At 42.8% G+C, this 17,348-nt stretch overlaps 1 protein-coding gene across 2 annotated transcripts in view; it reads left to right on the top strand.

Annotated features, from left to right (window-relative positions):
* Positions 1-16,772, top strand: part of ndrg2 (NDRG family member 2) — a 32,567-nt gene extending 15,795 nt beyond the window's left edge. The window contains exons 2-16 of one of the 2 annotated variants that reach the window (XM_088346836.1): positions 1,279-1,364; positions 5,845-5,886; positions 5,964-6,069; positions 6,140-6,260; positions 7,706-7,768; positions 7,848-7,908; positions 9,155-9,241; positions 9,315-9,371; positions 10,888-10,991; positions 12,592-12,630; positions 12,714-12,765; positions 12,838-12,885; positions 12,952-12,987; positions 15,669-15,720; positions 15,797-16,772. In XM_088346836.1, coding sequence (XP_088202962.1) covers positions 1,290-1,364; positions 5,845-5,886; positions 5,964-6,069; positions 6,140-6,260; positions 7,706-7,768; positions 7,848-7,908; positions 9,155-9,241; positions 9,315-9,371; positions 10,888-10,991; positions 12,592-12,630; positions 12,714-12,765; positions 12,838-12,885; positions 12,952-12,987; positions 15,669-15,720; positions 15,797-15,960 — 1,107 coding nt within the window. In that variant the 5' untranslated portion in view covers positions 1,279-1,289 and the 3' untranslated portion in view covers positions 15,961-16,772. Of the gene's footprint in view, positions 1-1,278; positions 1,365-5,844; positions 5,887-5,963; positions 6,070-6,139; positions 6,261-7,705; positions 7,769-7,847; positions 7,909-9,154; positions 9,242-9,314; positions 9,372-10,887; positions 10,992-12,591; positions 12,631-12,713; positions 12,886-12,951; positions 12,988-15,668; positions 15,721-15,796 lie in introns of both variants that reach the window. The other variant, XM_088346835.1, reaches the window with a different exon arrangement.
* Positions 16,773-17,348: the final 576 nt, after the last annotated feature.

A 17,348-nucleotide genomic window follows, 5' to 3' on the forward strand; every position in this document is an offset into this window, starting at 1 on the left:
AGTAGCGGCGGGAAGAAGCACTACAGTAATGTCCTCTAATCTATTTTTCGACATCCCGAAAAAAATGTTCGTATCTACCGTTTTACGCAAGTCGAATGGGCGTGAGTAGGGGAGCGTCTGTACTTGCACGTGCAACAAAAGGAGCTGCAATGATGATTTCAGACAGATCATGGCGTCGGCAGGTAGAATATTTTGAAGTTGCATACACCATATTTAGAGAAAATATTCATTTTAAACTTAAGGACATACTTAACCTCGCCCAATGAAAAGGAGCAAGCACCCCTGTCGTAGAATTTTTGTACGTGTACAGTTGTTGGTCTGGCGAGAGATGGATGTCACGGAACAGGATCAGAGACCGGACCCAATTGCGTTCGTTTTACTCAGTTTTTATTAAGAACGAGAACAGTGCTTGCATCCACGAAATGATGATCGTCGAACACGGGTACCAGATAGCAGGAACGCGGAAGTGGCACTTTTTCGTGCCGAGCGAGGGTAGTCGTTAGCAGCGAGGAAAACAGGTCGATGGCTGGGGTGGAGGAGCGAAGACAGAAACAGGTCCAGAAAAAAAGGCGGCAACAGGTATCAGGCAAGAAACAGGTCGATGGCCGGGGCGGAGGAACTAAAACAGAAACAGGTTCAGAAAAAAAGGTAGGCAACAAGTATCAGGCAGGAAACAGGGCAGGATAGAGCCGGAGAGTACAAAAGCTTGCCTAGCTGGGAGCGTAGGTTCGCAGACGGTCCCACGGGATCTTTTCGGAAGACGGGAGTTTAAAAAGAGTCCAACAGCCAATCAAGTCCCGTGGCTGTTGGCGCCAACGGGGCAGCCACAGGTGCCCCGACTCAGTAATAAATCCCACTAGGCTGTACTTACCCAAGACACACCAAAAGAATTGGTGCCTTGACAACCCTAGAAGTTAAAGAAAACCTGATGTTAACCCCGTCTTTTCTGTATATGACCGCTCAACTCTATTGCGGAAGAACAACTCTCAAGAGGTGTCTGGCGACATTACTCGACAATGGAATTCATCGTCGATTATTTCTATTATCTATTTTTGTCGATAACTCCAACTCTTTTGCGGTCCTGCCCGTGTGAGGGATGAAATTCTGTAAAATGAGTTTTGTGTTCATTCGCCAAACTATTTCTCCTTCCATTTTTGCTGCTGCGAATCGGAAATGGACTTCCATAAGCCGCCAAAGGAACGCTTGTGCACGTGCGCTTCTCTAAGTGTGTGTTGTCAGTAGCCCATCTTCAAATTTTGGTGTCCTTTGCTTTTCCAGGGCAATTCGCCATGACGGCAGAGATGCAAGAGATCACCATCACGGAGGACAAGCCGTTGCTCACCGGTCAGGCCGACTCCGGCAAGGTCAGAGAAGGACGCACGTGCCTACTCGCACGTACACACACCACACAGCATGCTGCGTGACATTCCAATAAGCCGCCGCACTCTTCTGTGCAATCATCCTTAAGCATATCGTGTGTGCGCGCTTTTGTGTTCCACACACGAAAGCATATGAAATACCGTGCTCCAAATATGCGATTATTACGCACAAAGCACGTGTTTGGTGCACACAAAAACGAGTTTTAAACTTAAATCGGGAGTGTCCTATCTTTTTGAGTTGCGGGCTGCATTGGTTTGAAAGCATTTGCACGGAGGTCTTGAATCCGATTCCTCGCCAATACACGAGGATAATCGATAACGTAAGCCAATCCTGTCAAGACCAGAACGGAGACAGGACACAGTTTGCGTTGCGTTTCTTACAAGTTTTATTGGAAAAAAGAGAAAGGGTTGCGCCCACGATCCGGTGATTGCTGGACGCGGGAAGCAGGTCGCTCGGATACTCGGATTGTGCTCCGAACGCGGAAGTGGATCTTCCGTGGCGAGCAATGGCGGTGTCGGGGACGGAAAAACAGGTCGGGACAGGAGAGCAAAAGCGTGGAAGCGAGTCGTAAGCCAGAAAAGGAGGGAAGATGTGAGCCGGGACGGGAAAGTAGACGTGGTCAGGATCAAAAAACAGGTCGAAGCCGGGGGACAGACGGGAGCAAAATACGGGACAGGTGGGAGTCAGGGTCGAAAACGGCTTGCCTAGTGTTAACTGAGGTTTGTAGACGGACTGACAAAAGGGGACAGACAGGACTGTGTACAATTAGTGATCGGGAGCCAATCAGAGCCCGCGGCAGTTGGCGCCAAAGGAGCGGGCACAGTTGAGTCACAGCAGTAATCATGACAAATCCATTTTCATCACATTTGTATTTACCTGCACAAGTTGTGTATCATTTCATCCAGTTAGTTTTGAAACACATACTAATAACTATTTTTATTTACAAAAAAAACATTAACACAAGTAATAGCAAACTAACATATCCCCTTTTCTAAGCATTATATTTGATTATTTGCATTGAAAAACTCTATGCAATTGGGCTTTTTCAGAAGTGTTATTTTGCATGAGATTTAATATCTTGTTAATGAAATCCTAGTTTGTGTGTTTGTGTGAATGTGACCTATAGGCTTCGTCACAGCTCAACTGATTTTCGTGAAAATTTACATAGTTGTATTTTAGGCCTCTGTGAGTGTCTTTAGCTAGGTGTTGTGTTGTGTTTCTGTTTTGGGTGAAATGGTGCATGGCCATGGCAACATCCAGTGGACATCATAAAAACTGCAGGTCATTGTTTGACAAGGACCGGCTCTTTTTTTTTTTCTTATGCTTCTCTACTCGTGGTCTTGCGGGCCGGAATTAAATCCGTTGGCGGGTCTAAGACATGTAAATGTACCCTCTGATTTCAGTTCAAGGACAAAACGAAAAGCATGGACTGTGAATGCAAAAAGAGCTCATAATGTGTTGGCTCAAGGACGTGGCAAAGACTTGACTGAGTGACAAAAGACCAGTTTGGAGGCAGACCAAATAAGGACAGCACGTTCTCAGCATGATCTTCATGTACAATATGGGTTAAGCAAGGAGAACTGTCTATAGAAAATGTAAGCAAAAAGCACATTAAAGACATGACAAAACAAATTGAAAGCCTAACTGAAATGTCAAGTCCTAAAAGTACCTCTGGGTCCATGTACCTTTTGGATAGCACTATTTCCTGACATCCGTTTGCCTTAAGAAAAATAATGTTGAATGGTCTTTCGCTGAGCTCGATCAGGATTGAGGTTACTGTAAAAATGTAATCCGATACAGTAAACAGTAATCAGTAATGTAATCCAAATACCATAATATTGCAGTAATGTAACTTGATTATTTGGAAAGAAGACACCATCTCTGTGCTATTGTCCTGGGACCGATACTTTGCTCCTCCACCAATATCCTTTAAAGCGCCACTTGTCTATGTAGATAGTGCTCTCTCTCACCCAGCCTCCTCCGTGACTCTCTAAGTTTATGCCTTTATACCTTTAGCACCTCTCCATATCTGGCCTGCTGCTGCATCCTGGCTGCCAGGCAGAAAAGACAGCCAATCTATGTGCTAGAAGCTAAAATAAATTAGAGAAGGAAACAGGGAGCACAGCAGGGTCTGGATTTTTTTTTTTCAAATACAGAAAAGGAAAATACCAGGTGTTATTTGTTAGGTAAAGTTGTCTGCTACTGTGGCAACACTACAAGTTGACACAAATACGTGAAAAAGAGAGCAACGAGCTGCAGCCAAAAATGTAAACATGTTACAGTTCCTGAACAAAACCCTATACAGTATATCAGTTACCTGTATAGCAACGAAACCAAAAGGTATCCTCACTGAATTTATTTTCAAAATATAGGACAATGGAATATATTTTAGCTGTCTTCTTGACATTATTATACAGTATTTGTAGTCTGGTCTAATTTCTACATTGGCCTTCGTTCTGAAACATGTGTAATAGCAATATTTGGATTTATTTGTTACATTATCTCTATAGTTAATAAAAATAAATCATTTTAGTGGTTAAAATGTTTGTGCTGTTTTATCGTAATTATGAACTAACTCAAGAGAGGGTTCGATTATTCAAAGATCATGACATTCCCAAGCAAAAAGTATTTGTATTGGATCGGTATCAATTAATGCTAGGATGTGTTTACTTGGACGGAATAGATACCACAATTCCCAGTATGGCCCACCCCAACAAAGCACACATGCTCAGCACAAAAGACAATTTTCCATGTGCACACTTGTAATGAAAACGCCACTGCCCCCTAACATAGTCAAGGTGCAACTGCACTTTGTTCGCGTCTCACTAATTGAGAATTGAATACAAGGTCACATTAGAATGTAAGAACAGTTTCACTAAATTAATTGGGATTTTCAGACCTGTATTGCAATTTCGATGCGATTTTCAATTTTACAAGAAAAGTGCATTTCTGCGCTCATTTTGTTTTTAGTGGGAATTGATGCTTTCAAAGCCAACAAAGGTGGACTTGTCGACCTGCTAAACTCGCACTGGAGCTGCATGCAGCTCTTTGGGATCCCTTGTGGCTCCCTGGCGCTTTTTCAAAAATGTTTGATAATGGAAAAATATATGGTTTCTATAGGAAAAAACGGGAAGGTAAATACTGTTTCCCATAACGTCCATATGATGGCAGCAAAGTATCATGTAAAGTTTAGTAGATTGTGCACAACACAGTGTCACGGTTGCCCATGGCGCCCAATTGACCCCCCGCCCTTGTGGCGCCAGCTGCGGCTCGTTGACAGATTGGCTTCCCTTCTATTTAAGTTCAGTGCTCTCACACACCCTTTGTCAGTCTGTCAACGAACCTCTGCACTCGCAAAACGTGGGTTTTGACCCTGTCAGGTTTCCTGCTTGTATTTCCCGTCTATTTTGTCCTGTTTAATATCGTTCTCCAGTTTTGTTCCCGTTTATTTTGTTCTGTTTAATTTTGATTTCCAGTGTCTGGTATTGTTTCCGTCTATCTCGTCCTGCTTGTTATCAGACTCCAGTCTCCAGTGGGAATTTAAATATAGCTAACTTACCTCAAGATGATGTCCTTAGAGGCTGAGAGCATACGACTGTTACAAAATATCGATAGATTTTCAAATAAAAACAGAATTGCAGTTGAATAAATAGTCTTTAATGTCATTATACAAAAGGACAAGGAAATTGGAGGGCTATTCCTTCAGTGCAAGAAAGATATTCAGAGAGCGGTTAGCTACATGCTAGCATTGGGTAACGGCAACTTGTGCAAGGTATTTGTGATGATTAAAATACAAGAGTCACAAATGTAGCGGTTTTCCACAAGTGCTAGCTCCAAGTCATCCGTTTCATTGGTAATGGATCTGGCGTTTGTGACTAGCCACGTTCGGCAGATGTTGCTAAAGAGTTGTTAGCCTAGCTGTTAGCTTTCCCTTCCTGTGATCAGCTTTTCTGTGAGGCTTTCTGACTTTCCTCAGAGTCCAATTCAATAGATCCATTCATTTTCAATGTTACGAGCCGTGGAGTTTGTTTTGGTGGCCATTTGTGCAAGAGCTCATGACTGACTGGCAGCTTACACCAGCCTATTAGAGTCTTACTCACAAGTCTTGTGAACTTTCCTTGGTCTTTATTAATTGGTGCCATTAAATCCTGCTTCTGATCGTCCTGCGCTGTTAAACCATGAACAATTCTTGTTGGCCAAACACTCCATCACTCAAATAACAAACTGGAACTATGCATCTTTGAGAAAACCGCAGTGTTTGGCAGTTACACTATCTCACATCGCGATATAGCTTAGATTTCGGTTAATCCCTATTACCCAGTACATTTCTGCAATATCAGTCATTAGCACCAACTTTTTTATTGCCTGTCTGTAGTTTTACGTTGTGTATCAGCCAAACCCAAAACCAAAATTTGACCGGGAGTCAGCTCACTTCAGAAAGTTGTCCTTTGTCCTTCTCAACAGGATGCTGAGCTGGCAGCAAGAATCCTTCTGGACCAGGGCCAGGTAGAAATTGGTCACATCATGATGAAAATGTCCGACGGAGGTTAAACTACCGTGAATCTCTGTGCCTTCTTTTGCAGGAACACCGCGTGGAGACACCGCACGGGGTCCTGCACGTGACACTGCACGGCACGAGGAACAGCCCTCGGCCCGCCATCCTCACCTTTCACGATGTGGGCTTGGACAGTACGTGGCGACACTGTTACGGTTATCGTCGGTGGTATGCGCCATTCACGCCCCTCTTTGCTTTTGGCAGGCAAGAGCTGCTTCCTGCCCTTATTTACATTTGAGGAAATGCAAGAAATCGTCAAGAATTTTACGCTGATCCACATTGACGCTCCCGGCCAAGAGGACGGGGCTGCTGTTTACCCGGCAGGGTGAGCTCGTGTTCTCTTGTCTAAATGCACCCTTGTACAGTGGTACATCATTATAGAGCACCTCTACAAACAGGAATTTTGGTACATGTGTTGTTCTCTGGGCACTCAGGTTTCCTCCTACATGCATGTCAGGTTAATTGTCTGGTCTAAGTTGTCCCTAGATGTGAATGAGCGAGTGAGTTGTCTGTCTCTGTGTGCCCTGCAACTGGGTGGCAACCAGTTCAGGGTGTCCCCTGCCCACTGCCAGAAGTCGGCTAGAATAGACCCCCGCGACCCTACTGAGGATAAGCGCTGCAGATAATGGATGGATGTTTTGTGTACTATTACCAAATGCTAAATCTATTGCACCCTGGTCATCCTGGAAGGGGGATTACCAGGTGTGAGGCCCCTTTTCAAGGTTTCTTATTCCCCTTGCTGCTGAGGTTTTTGAGTTTTTCCTTGCCCGCATGTTGGATTAAGATCAGGGGATGGTGTAATTGTTAACCTGTGCAGTCCTTTGAGACATTTTGTGATTTAAGGGCTATACAAATAAATGGGACTTGACTTAATGGAAGTAGATAGATAGATAGATAGATGCTTTATTCATCCCCGTAGGGAAATTCACACTTCCAGCAGTATCCTTGTGTTGAAAATAAAATAATAATAAAATAAAATAAATAGATTACAGAAATACCCAATATAACGTGTTGATATAGAGTTTTTAAATAGTACTACATAAAATTCACACTGTAATAAAAATAGGGTAATATGCAAATGTGGGGATGGGGTTTAATGTAGGCTTTTACTCCCCCAGGTGGAGTTGAAGAGCCTCATGGCAGGAGTATACGTAGGAATAAGAGAGAGGCAAAGAAAATAAAAAAAAAATAAAAATAAAAATAAGTAAATAATATTAATTATAAAAAATATATATTATTAGTAAAATAAGAACAACAACAACAAAGGGGGGGGGGGGGGGTTAGGGAAGCTCAGAGCTAGTGATCAAACAACTATATCAAACTACAGGTTGTCTATATTTCATAAAAAGGGTTCCCAGTTCTTCTGGAAGGCTTGTAGGGACACCTTTAAGAGAGAATCTTATTTTTCAAGCTTCAGGTTTTGGAGTATTCCATTTGTTGTGTGTTGGAGGGGGGTGTAACTTTAATTTTAAGTGCACAATAAATGCTAACGTTCTTGACGGCGACTCATAATAAACTCAAATATAATTTGATTAGTAATATTTTACTTATTATGTTACTGTTAACTACGATTTGAATGTGTTTGTAGTGATCAGGAAGATTTATAGGGATCTCTGGTTCATTTCCGAGGTTGCGGGAGGTCGGGAACTGGCCAATTCGTTTTTTATTGATTTCATAGCAATTCAAGCTACAAGCACAATCCTGGAAAGAAGTAAGCTCCTATGTAGAGGTACCACTGTACACTGTCCATCTACTCTTTTTATAAAACAGCTACCAGTACCCAACCTTGGAGAGCATCGCAGAGATGATTCCGGCCGTCCTGCAGTTCTTCAAGTAAGAATATAAAAAGGACAACGTAGTACAGCTAGATAACTAAGGTGTCTGCTCATAACATGGGTCTTTTGTCCCGCAGCTTCCGGACTGTGATCGGAGTGGGCGTGGGTGCAGGGGCATACGTCTTGTCCAAATTCACGGTGAGCATTGAGGGCCAGTTCGGGACCAGAGGTGGCAGATCCAGTTCAGATGAAATGAAAATGGGAAATACCCATGGTCTTTTTTTTGTTGCCTGTGTTGAAGCACCTGAGGTGCTTTAAGACAGGGGTGTCAAACTCATTTGAGCTTGGGACCACACAGTAGAGAAAGAGAAAGAGAAAGAGAAAGAGAAAGAGAAAGAGAAAGAGAGAGAGAGAGGAGGAGGGGGGGAGAGGGGGAGAGGGGGAGGGAGAGGGAGAGGGAGAGAATTATAAAAACTAGGCCAAAATGCATTAACTATCATATAAACATGCATTTTAAAAATACTCATACATCGGGAAATTAGCACCTTTTTACATAAAATGACATTCACTCAATGGCAGCTTATATGATTGTCTGCCATCTTGCTGCTACGGGTACCCAAAAGCCTGAAAAAGGCTGTGCAACTGAGAAGTGAAATTGTGTGTTTTGCCTCACTTTGAGTCTCCATAGTTTGTGTTCTTCCTTGTGCTTTTTAGCTCTTGTTCTTGATTGGACATTTAGTGGTCAAAATTTTCAAACAATTTTATTGTAATCTTGCATCAATGAATACAGTAAATTTGTAAATATTCCCAAATACTGTGGAAATGATTGGTAATTATAATTAAAACTGGAATAGGTTGAGAGATCAAATGCTTTTTGGTATTGAAGAAGGATCGTGGATTCTGATCTTGTCCTTGATTTTTGGGTGAGGAGAACGTTGGTAAATTAAGAGGCTGAGATGAACTCCTTCTCGAGAACCTTTTACTGGCGGAATATATTTTGGAGACCACCACAATACAAGTCTTCAATCGGACAATCTTAGCAGTAGTCTCTCCGTGACATTTTGAATTAAGATTTTTATAACTTTTTTAAGACGTCGTATTGACCAACAGGAAACCGCAACTTCAGTTTTCTGTTTTATACCTGTTTGCACATGTTTGTGTTATCAGCCAATTCTCAAAGTTTGTTTTTATTGAGGCGTTGGTCTTGTCATTTCTTGACATCAGGATGAACTTTGTTCTTTCGCTTAAAGTTCCTGACATTAGTTTGAACTTGTAGGTTGCATTGAAAATATCCATTTTAAATAAAAGCTACCACTACGCATAGTGTGTATGCAGCCAAACATTGGCGTTACATTAGTTTGAAGTTACATACATTTGGTAAAACTGTGATTGTTTATGTTCAAACTTTAATAATTCTTTTTTTTTTTTTTGCGTCTGTTATCAGCTTGCTAACCCGGATGCTGTGGAGGGTTTGGTTCTCGTGAACATTGACACAAACTCCCGAGGGTGGATGGACTGGGCTGCTCAAAAGGTAACGCGAATGCTCATTTTGATTATTGTCAAGTGCAGTGAATGAGAGATATAATTCAAATTCCTGTTTGCAGCTCAGTTCCGTCACATCTTCGCTCACTGAACAGGTCATGTCCCACCTTTTCAGCCAGGTTAGGAAATGCATACACATGCTCACGCCCCCACACATCCACGCACATACATGTAACATTTTCCATAAAACCTTTTTTAGACCGATACCAATACTGCAATCCTTTTGGCTACTTTGCAGATTTTCATTGTGCATGGTGTTTTGCATTCCAAAAAGAGAAAGATGCTTTCAAAGCCAACAAAGGTGGACTTCTCGACCTGCTAAACTCACTCTGGAGCTGCATGCAGCTCTTTAGGACTCCCTAGTGGCTCCCTGGCGCTTTTTCAAAACTGTTTGATAATGGAAAAATATATGGTTTCTATAGGAAAAAACGGGAAGGTAAATACCGTTTCCCATAACATCCATATGATGGTAGCAAAGTATCATGTGAAGTTAAGTGGATTGTACACAATACAGTGTACGGTTGCTCATGGCGCTCAATTGGCACCGCCCGTGTGGCGCCAGCTGCAGCTCGTTGACAGATTGGCTTCCATTCTATTTAATTTCAGTGCTCTCACTCACCCTTTGTCAGTCTGTCAACGAACCTCTGCACCCGCAAGACGTGGGTTTTGACTCTGTCCGGTTTCCTGCTTGTGTTACCTGTCCGGTATTGTTCCCGTCTATTTTGTCCTGTTTAATATCGTTCTCCAGTTTCGTTCCCGGCTATTTTGTTCTATTTGATATCGATCTCTAGTGTCTGGTAGCGTTAACGTCTTGTTTGTCCTGTTTAATTTCGATCCCCAGTGTCTGGTATCGTTTCCGTCTATCTCGTCCTGCTTGTTATCTGACTCCAGTCTCCAGTGCCTGATATCTATCCTGTCTGTCCCGACCTGTCCGGTATCGACCCCATCTGTCCGATATCTGCTCGTGCAATTGGTATCGATCTAGTTGGCCTCTGGCTTCCTGTCATTCCACGCCAGACTGCTGCCTTACGTCTTCCGCCCAACGATCGCCAAATCACTGGCGTTTGGGTTAACGTGCACGACTGCCCCATTTCCCGTAAAATAAAGCTTGTGTGGGAAACATCACGCATCTGGGTCCTCCTCTTGTTCCGGTTCTTGACAACGGAGGTTATTGGTTTAAAAAAAAACTTCAGAAATAAAAAGTGTTTATTAAACGAATAGTTGAGCCTGTAAATTGGGTTTGTTCTTGAGTTATTAAAAAAAAATAGGTAAACAAATAATTACGGGTCTTTCCTTAGTCTGTTTTGAGTATCGCGGGACATTTTGGAAAACGAGGGATCACTGTATCCTAATCCTATGTAGTCATCAATACCACAAGATACCACACCATTACCATTGGTATGTCAAATCACCTACACTATTCTAAGCTGTTTAGTACTACTAACCCAAATGCTGATCTTCAAACTCATATTGCTTTTATGAAAACATAGTCAATGTTCAGTTAGGTTTGGAGATACGACTCATGAAAAATACATTTTCCCCACATAACGTACACACAGATGGTGATTAACAATTTCCTTTACTGATTTATGTTCATTTTTTTCCCTGTTCCGGGTCCCTCCACTGACCCCTCAGGAGGAGTTATCATCCAACACAAATGTGGTCCAGGCTCACAGAGAGCGCATTAACAAAGCTCCTCACCTGTTCAACATAGAACTCTTTTGGAAAGCCTACAACAGGTAATACACCCCCTATCTTTAAACCCAGGCATGTCAAACATATGGTCCACGGTCCGGGAACCCAGCCCGTAGGAAAATTGAATCTGACCCGCCATAGAGTATCTGGGTATGTCTAAAAAACTCTCTAGGATAGTGATTCTCAACTGGTATGATCTACCGTTCCACCTTAATTACTAGCCGGGACCCCACTTCTCGAATTTATTGAATGAAATTATTGCACACTCAAAACTAAAGTTAGCAGAAACAACTCTCATTTATTAGAAGAAAAACAATGACCAGAAAAACCAAAGCACATTCAAGTAATAATAAAATCTATATCCCATATAGTATCCACTCTTGTTACCTATGGTTGCAAAGAGATTATACAAGTCTTTTTCTGTAATGTAAAATGTGGGGTGTCAACCCGCGTGAATTATCGACATTTCCTGTTAGAGATGTTAAATCACCTTGCAATTTATTTCTTTTCCTAGCATTCATTTGCTAATACAATGGCCCCCGACCTACTGATAACAGGTCCGCGACCCGCTTTTGGGCCACCAGTTAAGGAACATGGCTCTCGGTCATTTTTATCAAAGGGTATGATTTGCTTAAAATAAATGAATAAATCATTGATCCCTGTGGCCGCCAAAGGGCAGTAAAGGATATACTCTCAGATTTGGTAGGTCCAGCCTATTGGTTTGATCTAATGTAGTCTAATCGTTTTGCCCCTTAGCAGTAAGATCTTGGGCCCGGGCCCGAACCTGACCCTGACCCGAATTTGGGCTTAAAATGTCAGTCATCAAGTCGGGCCAGTCGGTAGAGCGATCGTTTTAGGATTAAGGGATCCCAGTTCGAATCCCGGCTTGTCCGTGTTACATGTCGAAGTGTCCTTGGGAAAGACACTGAACCCCCAATACCCCCAATAAGCAGGTTAGCGCCTTACATGGCTGCACAGATCACGGCCGCTATTGGGAAATGTGAAGCACAATGTAAAGCGCTTTGGGAAGTCATTGACTTGAAAAGCGCTATATAAATGCAGATCATTTTATTTGATTTCATTTAAGACAGTGTAGCTCCCACTTAATAATAATAATAATAATAATAATTTCCTTTGTATTGTCATTCTTTGTAACAATGTACACAGAACGAAATGTCGATACACCTGACCCGTTGTAGCGAGTCGGTGCAGCCGCAGCCAGAGGGCGCCGCCATTATACCAATTAGGTATGTCTCGGTCGAGGCGCGAACCAGCGACCTCCCAAGTTTAGTATCGCGTAGTGGGTTGGTTCGGGTATTAAACTGCATTTACTCAACTGATAAAATTATCCAGTTAACGCATTTGATGCCAAACAGAAACAATCTCTTGTCATCTGTAATTATAATATGTAGGGTAGGCTACTCAAGTAGGCTGAATGGTAAAGCATAATACTGAAAATCTACATAAGCTAAACATTTCAAGTTGACATTATTTTACTGTTCAGGCCCGCCTAAGAACAGAAAGTCTGGATCCGGCCCCAGAGCCAAACTGAGTTTAACATCCCTGCTCTAACCCCTAAACACATAAAAACAAAGCTAAGTCGTCTGGAACATAGTGCAATCACATCTTCTTTATCCTCTACAGCCGCAGAGATTTGAACCTGGATCGCAACAGTACCTTCAGGTAAACGCTTCACTTGAAATCATCCAGGTCTTCTGATTTGGCTGCACGATAAAGAATGTTTTCTCTCTCTTGTGGCTGCTCAGGTGTCCAATCATGTTGGTGGTGGGGGACCAAGCGCCATACGAGGACGCCGCCGTAAGTCTTGCAGGCGACGGACCACCTCCCCCACCCTTTTTGCCGCTTCTCATGTTTTTTGTCACCCGGCAGGTGGAATGCAATAGCAAACTGGACCCCACCACCACCTCCTTCCTCAAGGTGACGTTCTTTCTCTGATTTTCTTGTACTGTCATAACAATGTTGGCACATGTCTTTTTTTCTCAGATGGCTGACGCTGGTGGACTCCCGCAGCTCACTCAGGTAATAGAAACTAAAATTTTGCAACAGTGGTGCCTTAGGCTTTGTTTTCACATAAAATACTATTGAAATGAATGTCATTTCTACAACCAGTACTAGCTTAAGGGACATTTGTTTCTCTGCCACCATCTCCTGAGTCATGATCAGAGCTTCAGTCAATTCATTCATGATGCGCGTGCAAGTACATGCATTTCTTAGATGCGTTCAAATAGACCCTTCTTTTTCCATATTTTGGGAGTTTGGGTTGAGGTTTGGAGGCGGCACGGCAGCTGAGTGGTTTGCGTGTCCGCGGCAGAGTTCTGAGGTCATGGGATCAAACTTTCCTGTGTGGAGTTTGCATGTTTTCCCTGTGCCTGCGTGGGTTTCCTTCGGGCACTCCGGTATCCTTCCACATTTCAAAAACATGCATGTCAGGTTGATTGGCCAGTCCAAATTGTCCCTAGGTGTGATTGAGCTAGTGAGTTGTCTGTCTCTGTGGGCCCTGCGACTGGCTGGGAACCAGTTTAGGGTGTTCCCAACCCACAGCTTGCTTCTTCTTTACACTTTACACCAACCATATTAAATGGATGCACGAGATGTGAAACTATACATTTGTCAAAGTTCTTAGCACGCTGGAGATACAGTATAGTATGTTTACACACGAACTAGGAAGAGGAAGCGGATTTCTTCTTCGGGGTGGATGCTGGGTGACCTCTCACAGCGCCACTCGCTGGTAGCGGTGGAAAGAAGCACTACAGTACTGTCCTGTACTCGAAAAACTGTGCACACAATGCAAAGTCTAACTTACAGCAATGTCCAGATATTTTTCGACATCCCAAAAAAATGTTTGTATCTACCGTTTTACGGAAGTTGAATGTTCGTAAGTGGCGGAGCGTCTGTAGTTTGCACGGGCGGGTGTAGTTGCCTGTTGGGCAAACCACACTTCTGCGTTTCCAGCCAATCGGAGGGGCGTAGAATGGGCACCTGCAGCCCAGTTGTAGATGGTAAACCGGCACAAATGGCGGAATCCCTATGTCCAGAACTTCAACGCCACCACACTTTATTGATTCATTCGGTGAGTTTGAATTTTTCATTTCTTGTCACGAGGATCGACTTGGCGACCACCTCTTTTAGTGATACTTGGATGGTCAGCAAATTCTTCTGTTACTGTCAATCGTTGCAGCTTGCATTAAAAACAGCTCGTGTTAAGTTAGCGTCAAATTTGTATAAAATAAAGAAACAAAAGCTTCATTTTGAGACTTTTCGTGGCACTTTTCTTTCATTTTACTTTATTATTTCTAATCAGTTAGAAGGTGATGTATCGCATAGTTCTAAAAACTCCAATCCAGAGGTGAGTAGTACTAAGTAATTTTTAGAATTTAGTAAGTAATATACTCCGTTACATTTACTTGAGTAAGTTTTGGGACATTTTGTACTTCTGGGAGTATTTTTAAATCCCTATACTTTTACTTGAGTAAATTTGTGACGAAAAAACAGTAACTTAATAAATCCCCTCCACGTAAGTACGCGTCCGTCCGTCTGTCTGTCTCCGCTAAGGCACATATATTATGACGAAGACCTCCGGCAGGCTCTACCATGTTTAACCAATCAAACGTAGCAGCCTCGTCACGTGACCATATTCAACTTCAGCGGGGGTAAAAATAGTTTACGGATAAAACAGTTTGAAAATGTCGCTTAGCAATACCTACTATGAAAAGACAGAGGAGGAAGAGCAACCCCGGCCTTACATCAAAAGCATGTACCCTTTAAAAAGGGAACGAAACACCAGCTACATTATGCAATGTCTCCTTTGTTCGAGTTCATGGGCTAGCTTGTTCTGCTTGCAGAGCCTGTTAAGAAAAGTATTGGGGCTTTAAATGTGCCACTTGGTGCTTCATTTATTTATCTGAATTATACTATTTTAATTTTATTGTTTATTAATGCACTTGTATTTACGTTCATTATTTTAATCTACCGGTACTTTTAAATTAAATGTATTTTTTTTTGATTGAATGGACTTTGATCATTTGATGATCTGATCAATAAATACGACGTCGCTACAGTTACTCAGTACTTCAGTAATTATTTCACCAAGTACTTTTTGACTTTGACTCAAGTAAGTATTTGGATGATGACAGGACCCACTTGCGTACGTTTCTCTCAGTTTCATTGGGAAGAAGGGAAAGGATTTCACACACGATCCGGTGATCGCCGGTCGCCGAGAGCAGGTTGCTCTGAACGCGGAAGTGGTACTTCCGTGGCGAGCGATGGCGGTGTCAAGAGCGGAAAAAACAGGTCGGTAGCCGGGACAGGGGAGCAAAAAACGTGGTCGAGATCAAAAGAGGAGTCAAAGCCGGGAAACAGACGGGAGCCAAAACAGGAGTGAGTCAGGGTCGAGAAGCTTGCCTAGCGTAAGCTGAGGTTCGCAGACCGACTGGCAACAGGTGACAGAAAGACTGGGGTTTAAATAGTGACAGGGTGCCAATCAGAGTCCGAGGCAGTTGGCGCCAAAGCAGCAGGCACAGGTGCCTCGCATCAGTAATCATGACAGATGACTACTTTTACTTCTATTTGAGTAATATTATTCTGAAGTAACGGTACTTTTTGGCTAGTCTACCCACCTCTGCTCCTATCCCAGAGCTCTTCTTTACTTCCTGTAATGAAAGGACTGAAAAGTATTGATGGTTGACTTTTTGTGTTTGCAGCCTGCTAAACTGACTGAGGCCTTCAAATACTTCATCCAGGGAATGGGCTACAGTAAGTGAGCGTTGTGCGTCCCCTTCCTGGGAAAAGGAAGCACTCTAACCTGCCTGTTTGCCTTCTGTGCACGCAGTGGCTTCATCTTGCATGACTCGCCTGTCCCGCTCGCGCACCACTTCGCTTTCGTCCTCGTATTCCATGGAAGGATCGCGTTCGCGCTCTCGCACCCTGTCCCAGGGCTCGCAGGGGGGGCAGATGCCGCCCAGCCCCTCGCAAACCATGGAGGTGTCGTGCTGAACAGGAAGCGGCCGCTGACGGGGGAATGAGGCCGGAGGATGGAAGAAGATCCCATCGCCACGACTCCTGTCATTCCCCAGCCGGGAAAGCGGGAAACATCGTCCAAATCCTTGCACCGTCGCTCTCTAAAAGGAATGGAGTCTTTTTGAATAGAGGGACAACCCGGTGCCCCCAGCTCTGTTGCAAGCCCTTAAAATTAGCACGTGGTCGCTAGATTTCCCTAACTCATAGTATTAGTCCTAAAAAGAAGCTAACAACAAACTGTTGTGCACAAAAAAAGTAGACTCTAGCAGAGATCATGCGTTTTGGAAACTTCTACTAGAGGCCGTTTGAGAAGTGAATCAGACTGGCTCTCACATATCATACTCTCGAACATGCACAACTAAACTCTCATACGGACACAGTCGTACCAATGCACAAACAGCATTACAACCTTACACATACTACTATACTCTCATACACACACTACTATACTCTCTCACACGTACAAAAAAAGTCATACCCAAGTACAAACACTACTATACTCTCTCATAAAAAAGACTGAACTCTCTCACACATACTACTATACTCTCTCACACATACTACTATACGGTCATACATAGTCGTATCCAATCACAAACACTACCATAGTCTCTCATAAAAAAGACTGCACTCTCACACATACTACTATACTCTCATACACACACTACTATACTCTCTCACACATACTACTATACTGTCATATAAACTCAGTCATACCCAAGCACAAACACAACTATGCACTCTCATAAGTAAGACTGCACTCTCTCACACGTACTATTAGACTCTCATACACACACTACTATACTGTCACACACACACACTACTATGCTATTAAACACATACTACTATACTCTCACACATACTACTATGCTGGCATACAAACACAGTCATACCCAAGCACAAACACTACTACTACTACTCTCATACGTGCTATAAGATTCTCATACACACACTACTATGCTATTACACACATACTACTATACTCTCTCACTCATACTACTAAACTTTTATTCGTACTACTTTACTGAAAGTAACTCCAGTTTATTGTTGAACTGTACAACTTATACACACGTATCAGTGTGCATCGCCGTAGTTACCAAAAGTCCCCAAAGTAAAACAACACTGAGAGTTGAGGTGAAAGTTACACCGGGAGTGATTTTTTTTTATGATTATAGCAATTTTGATGGTGTGTTAGAAAGAATAGTAGTTATGTGTGAGAGTATAATAGTATGTGTGAGAGTCGACAGTAGTGTGTGTGTGAGAGAGTATAATAGCGTGTGTGAGAGAGTATAATAGTGTTTGTGAGAGTCGATAGTAGTGTGTGTGAGTGTCTATAATGGTGTATGTTGGATTATAGTAGTGTGTGT

The sequence above is a fragment of the Urocampus carinirostris genome, chromosome 11 (genome assembly GCF_059441175.1).
Source record: "Urocampus carinirostris isolate Australia breed hairy pipefish chromosome 11, RoL_Ucar_1.0, whole genome shotgun sequence".
NCBI classification, from domain to species: Eukaryota; Metazoa; Chordata; class Actinopteri; order Syngnathiformes; family Syngnathidae; genus Urocampus; species Urocampus carinirostris.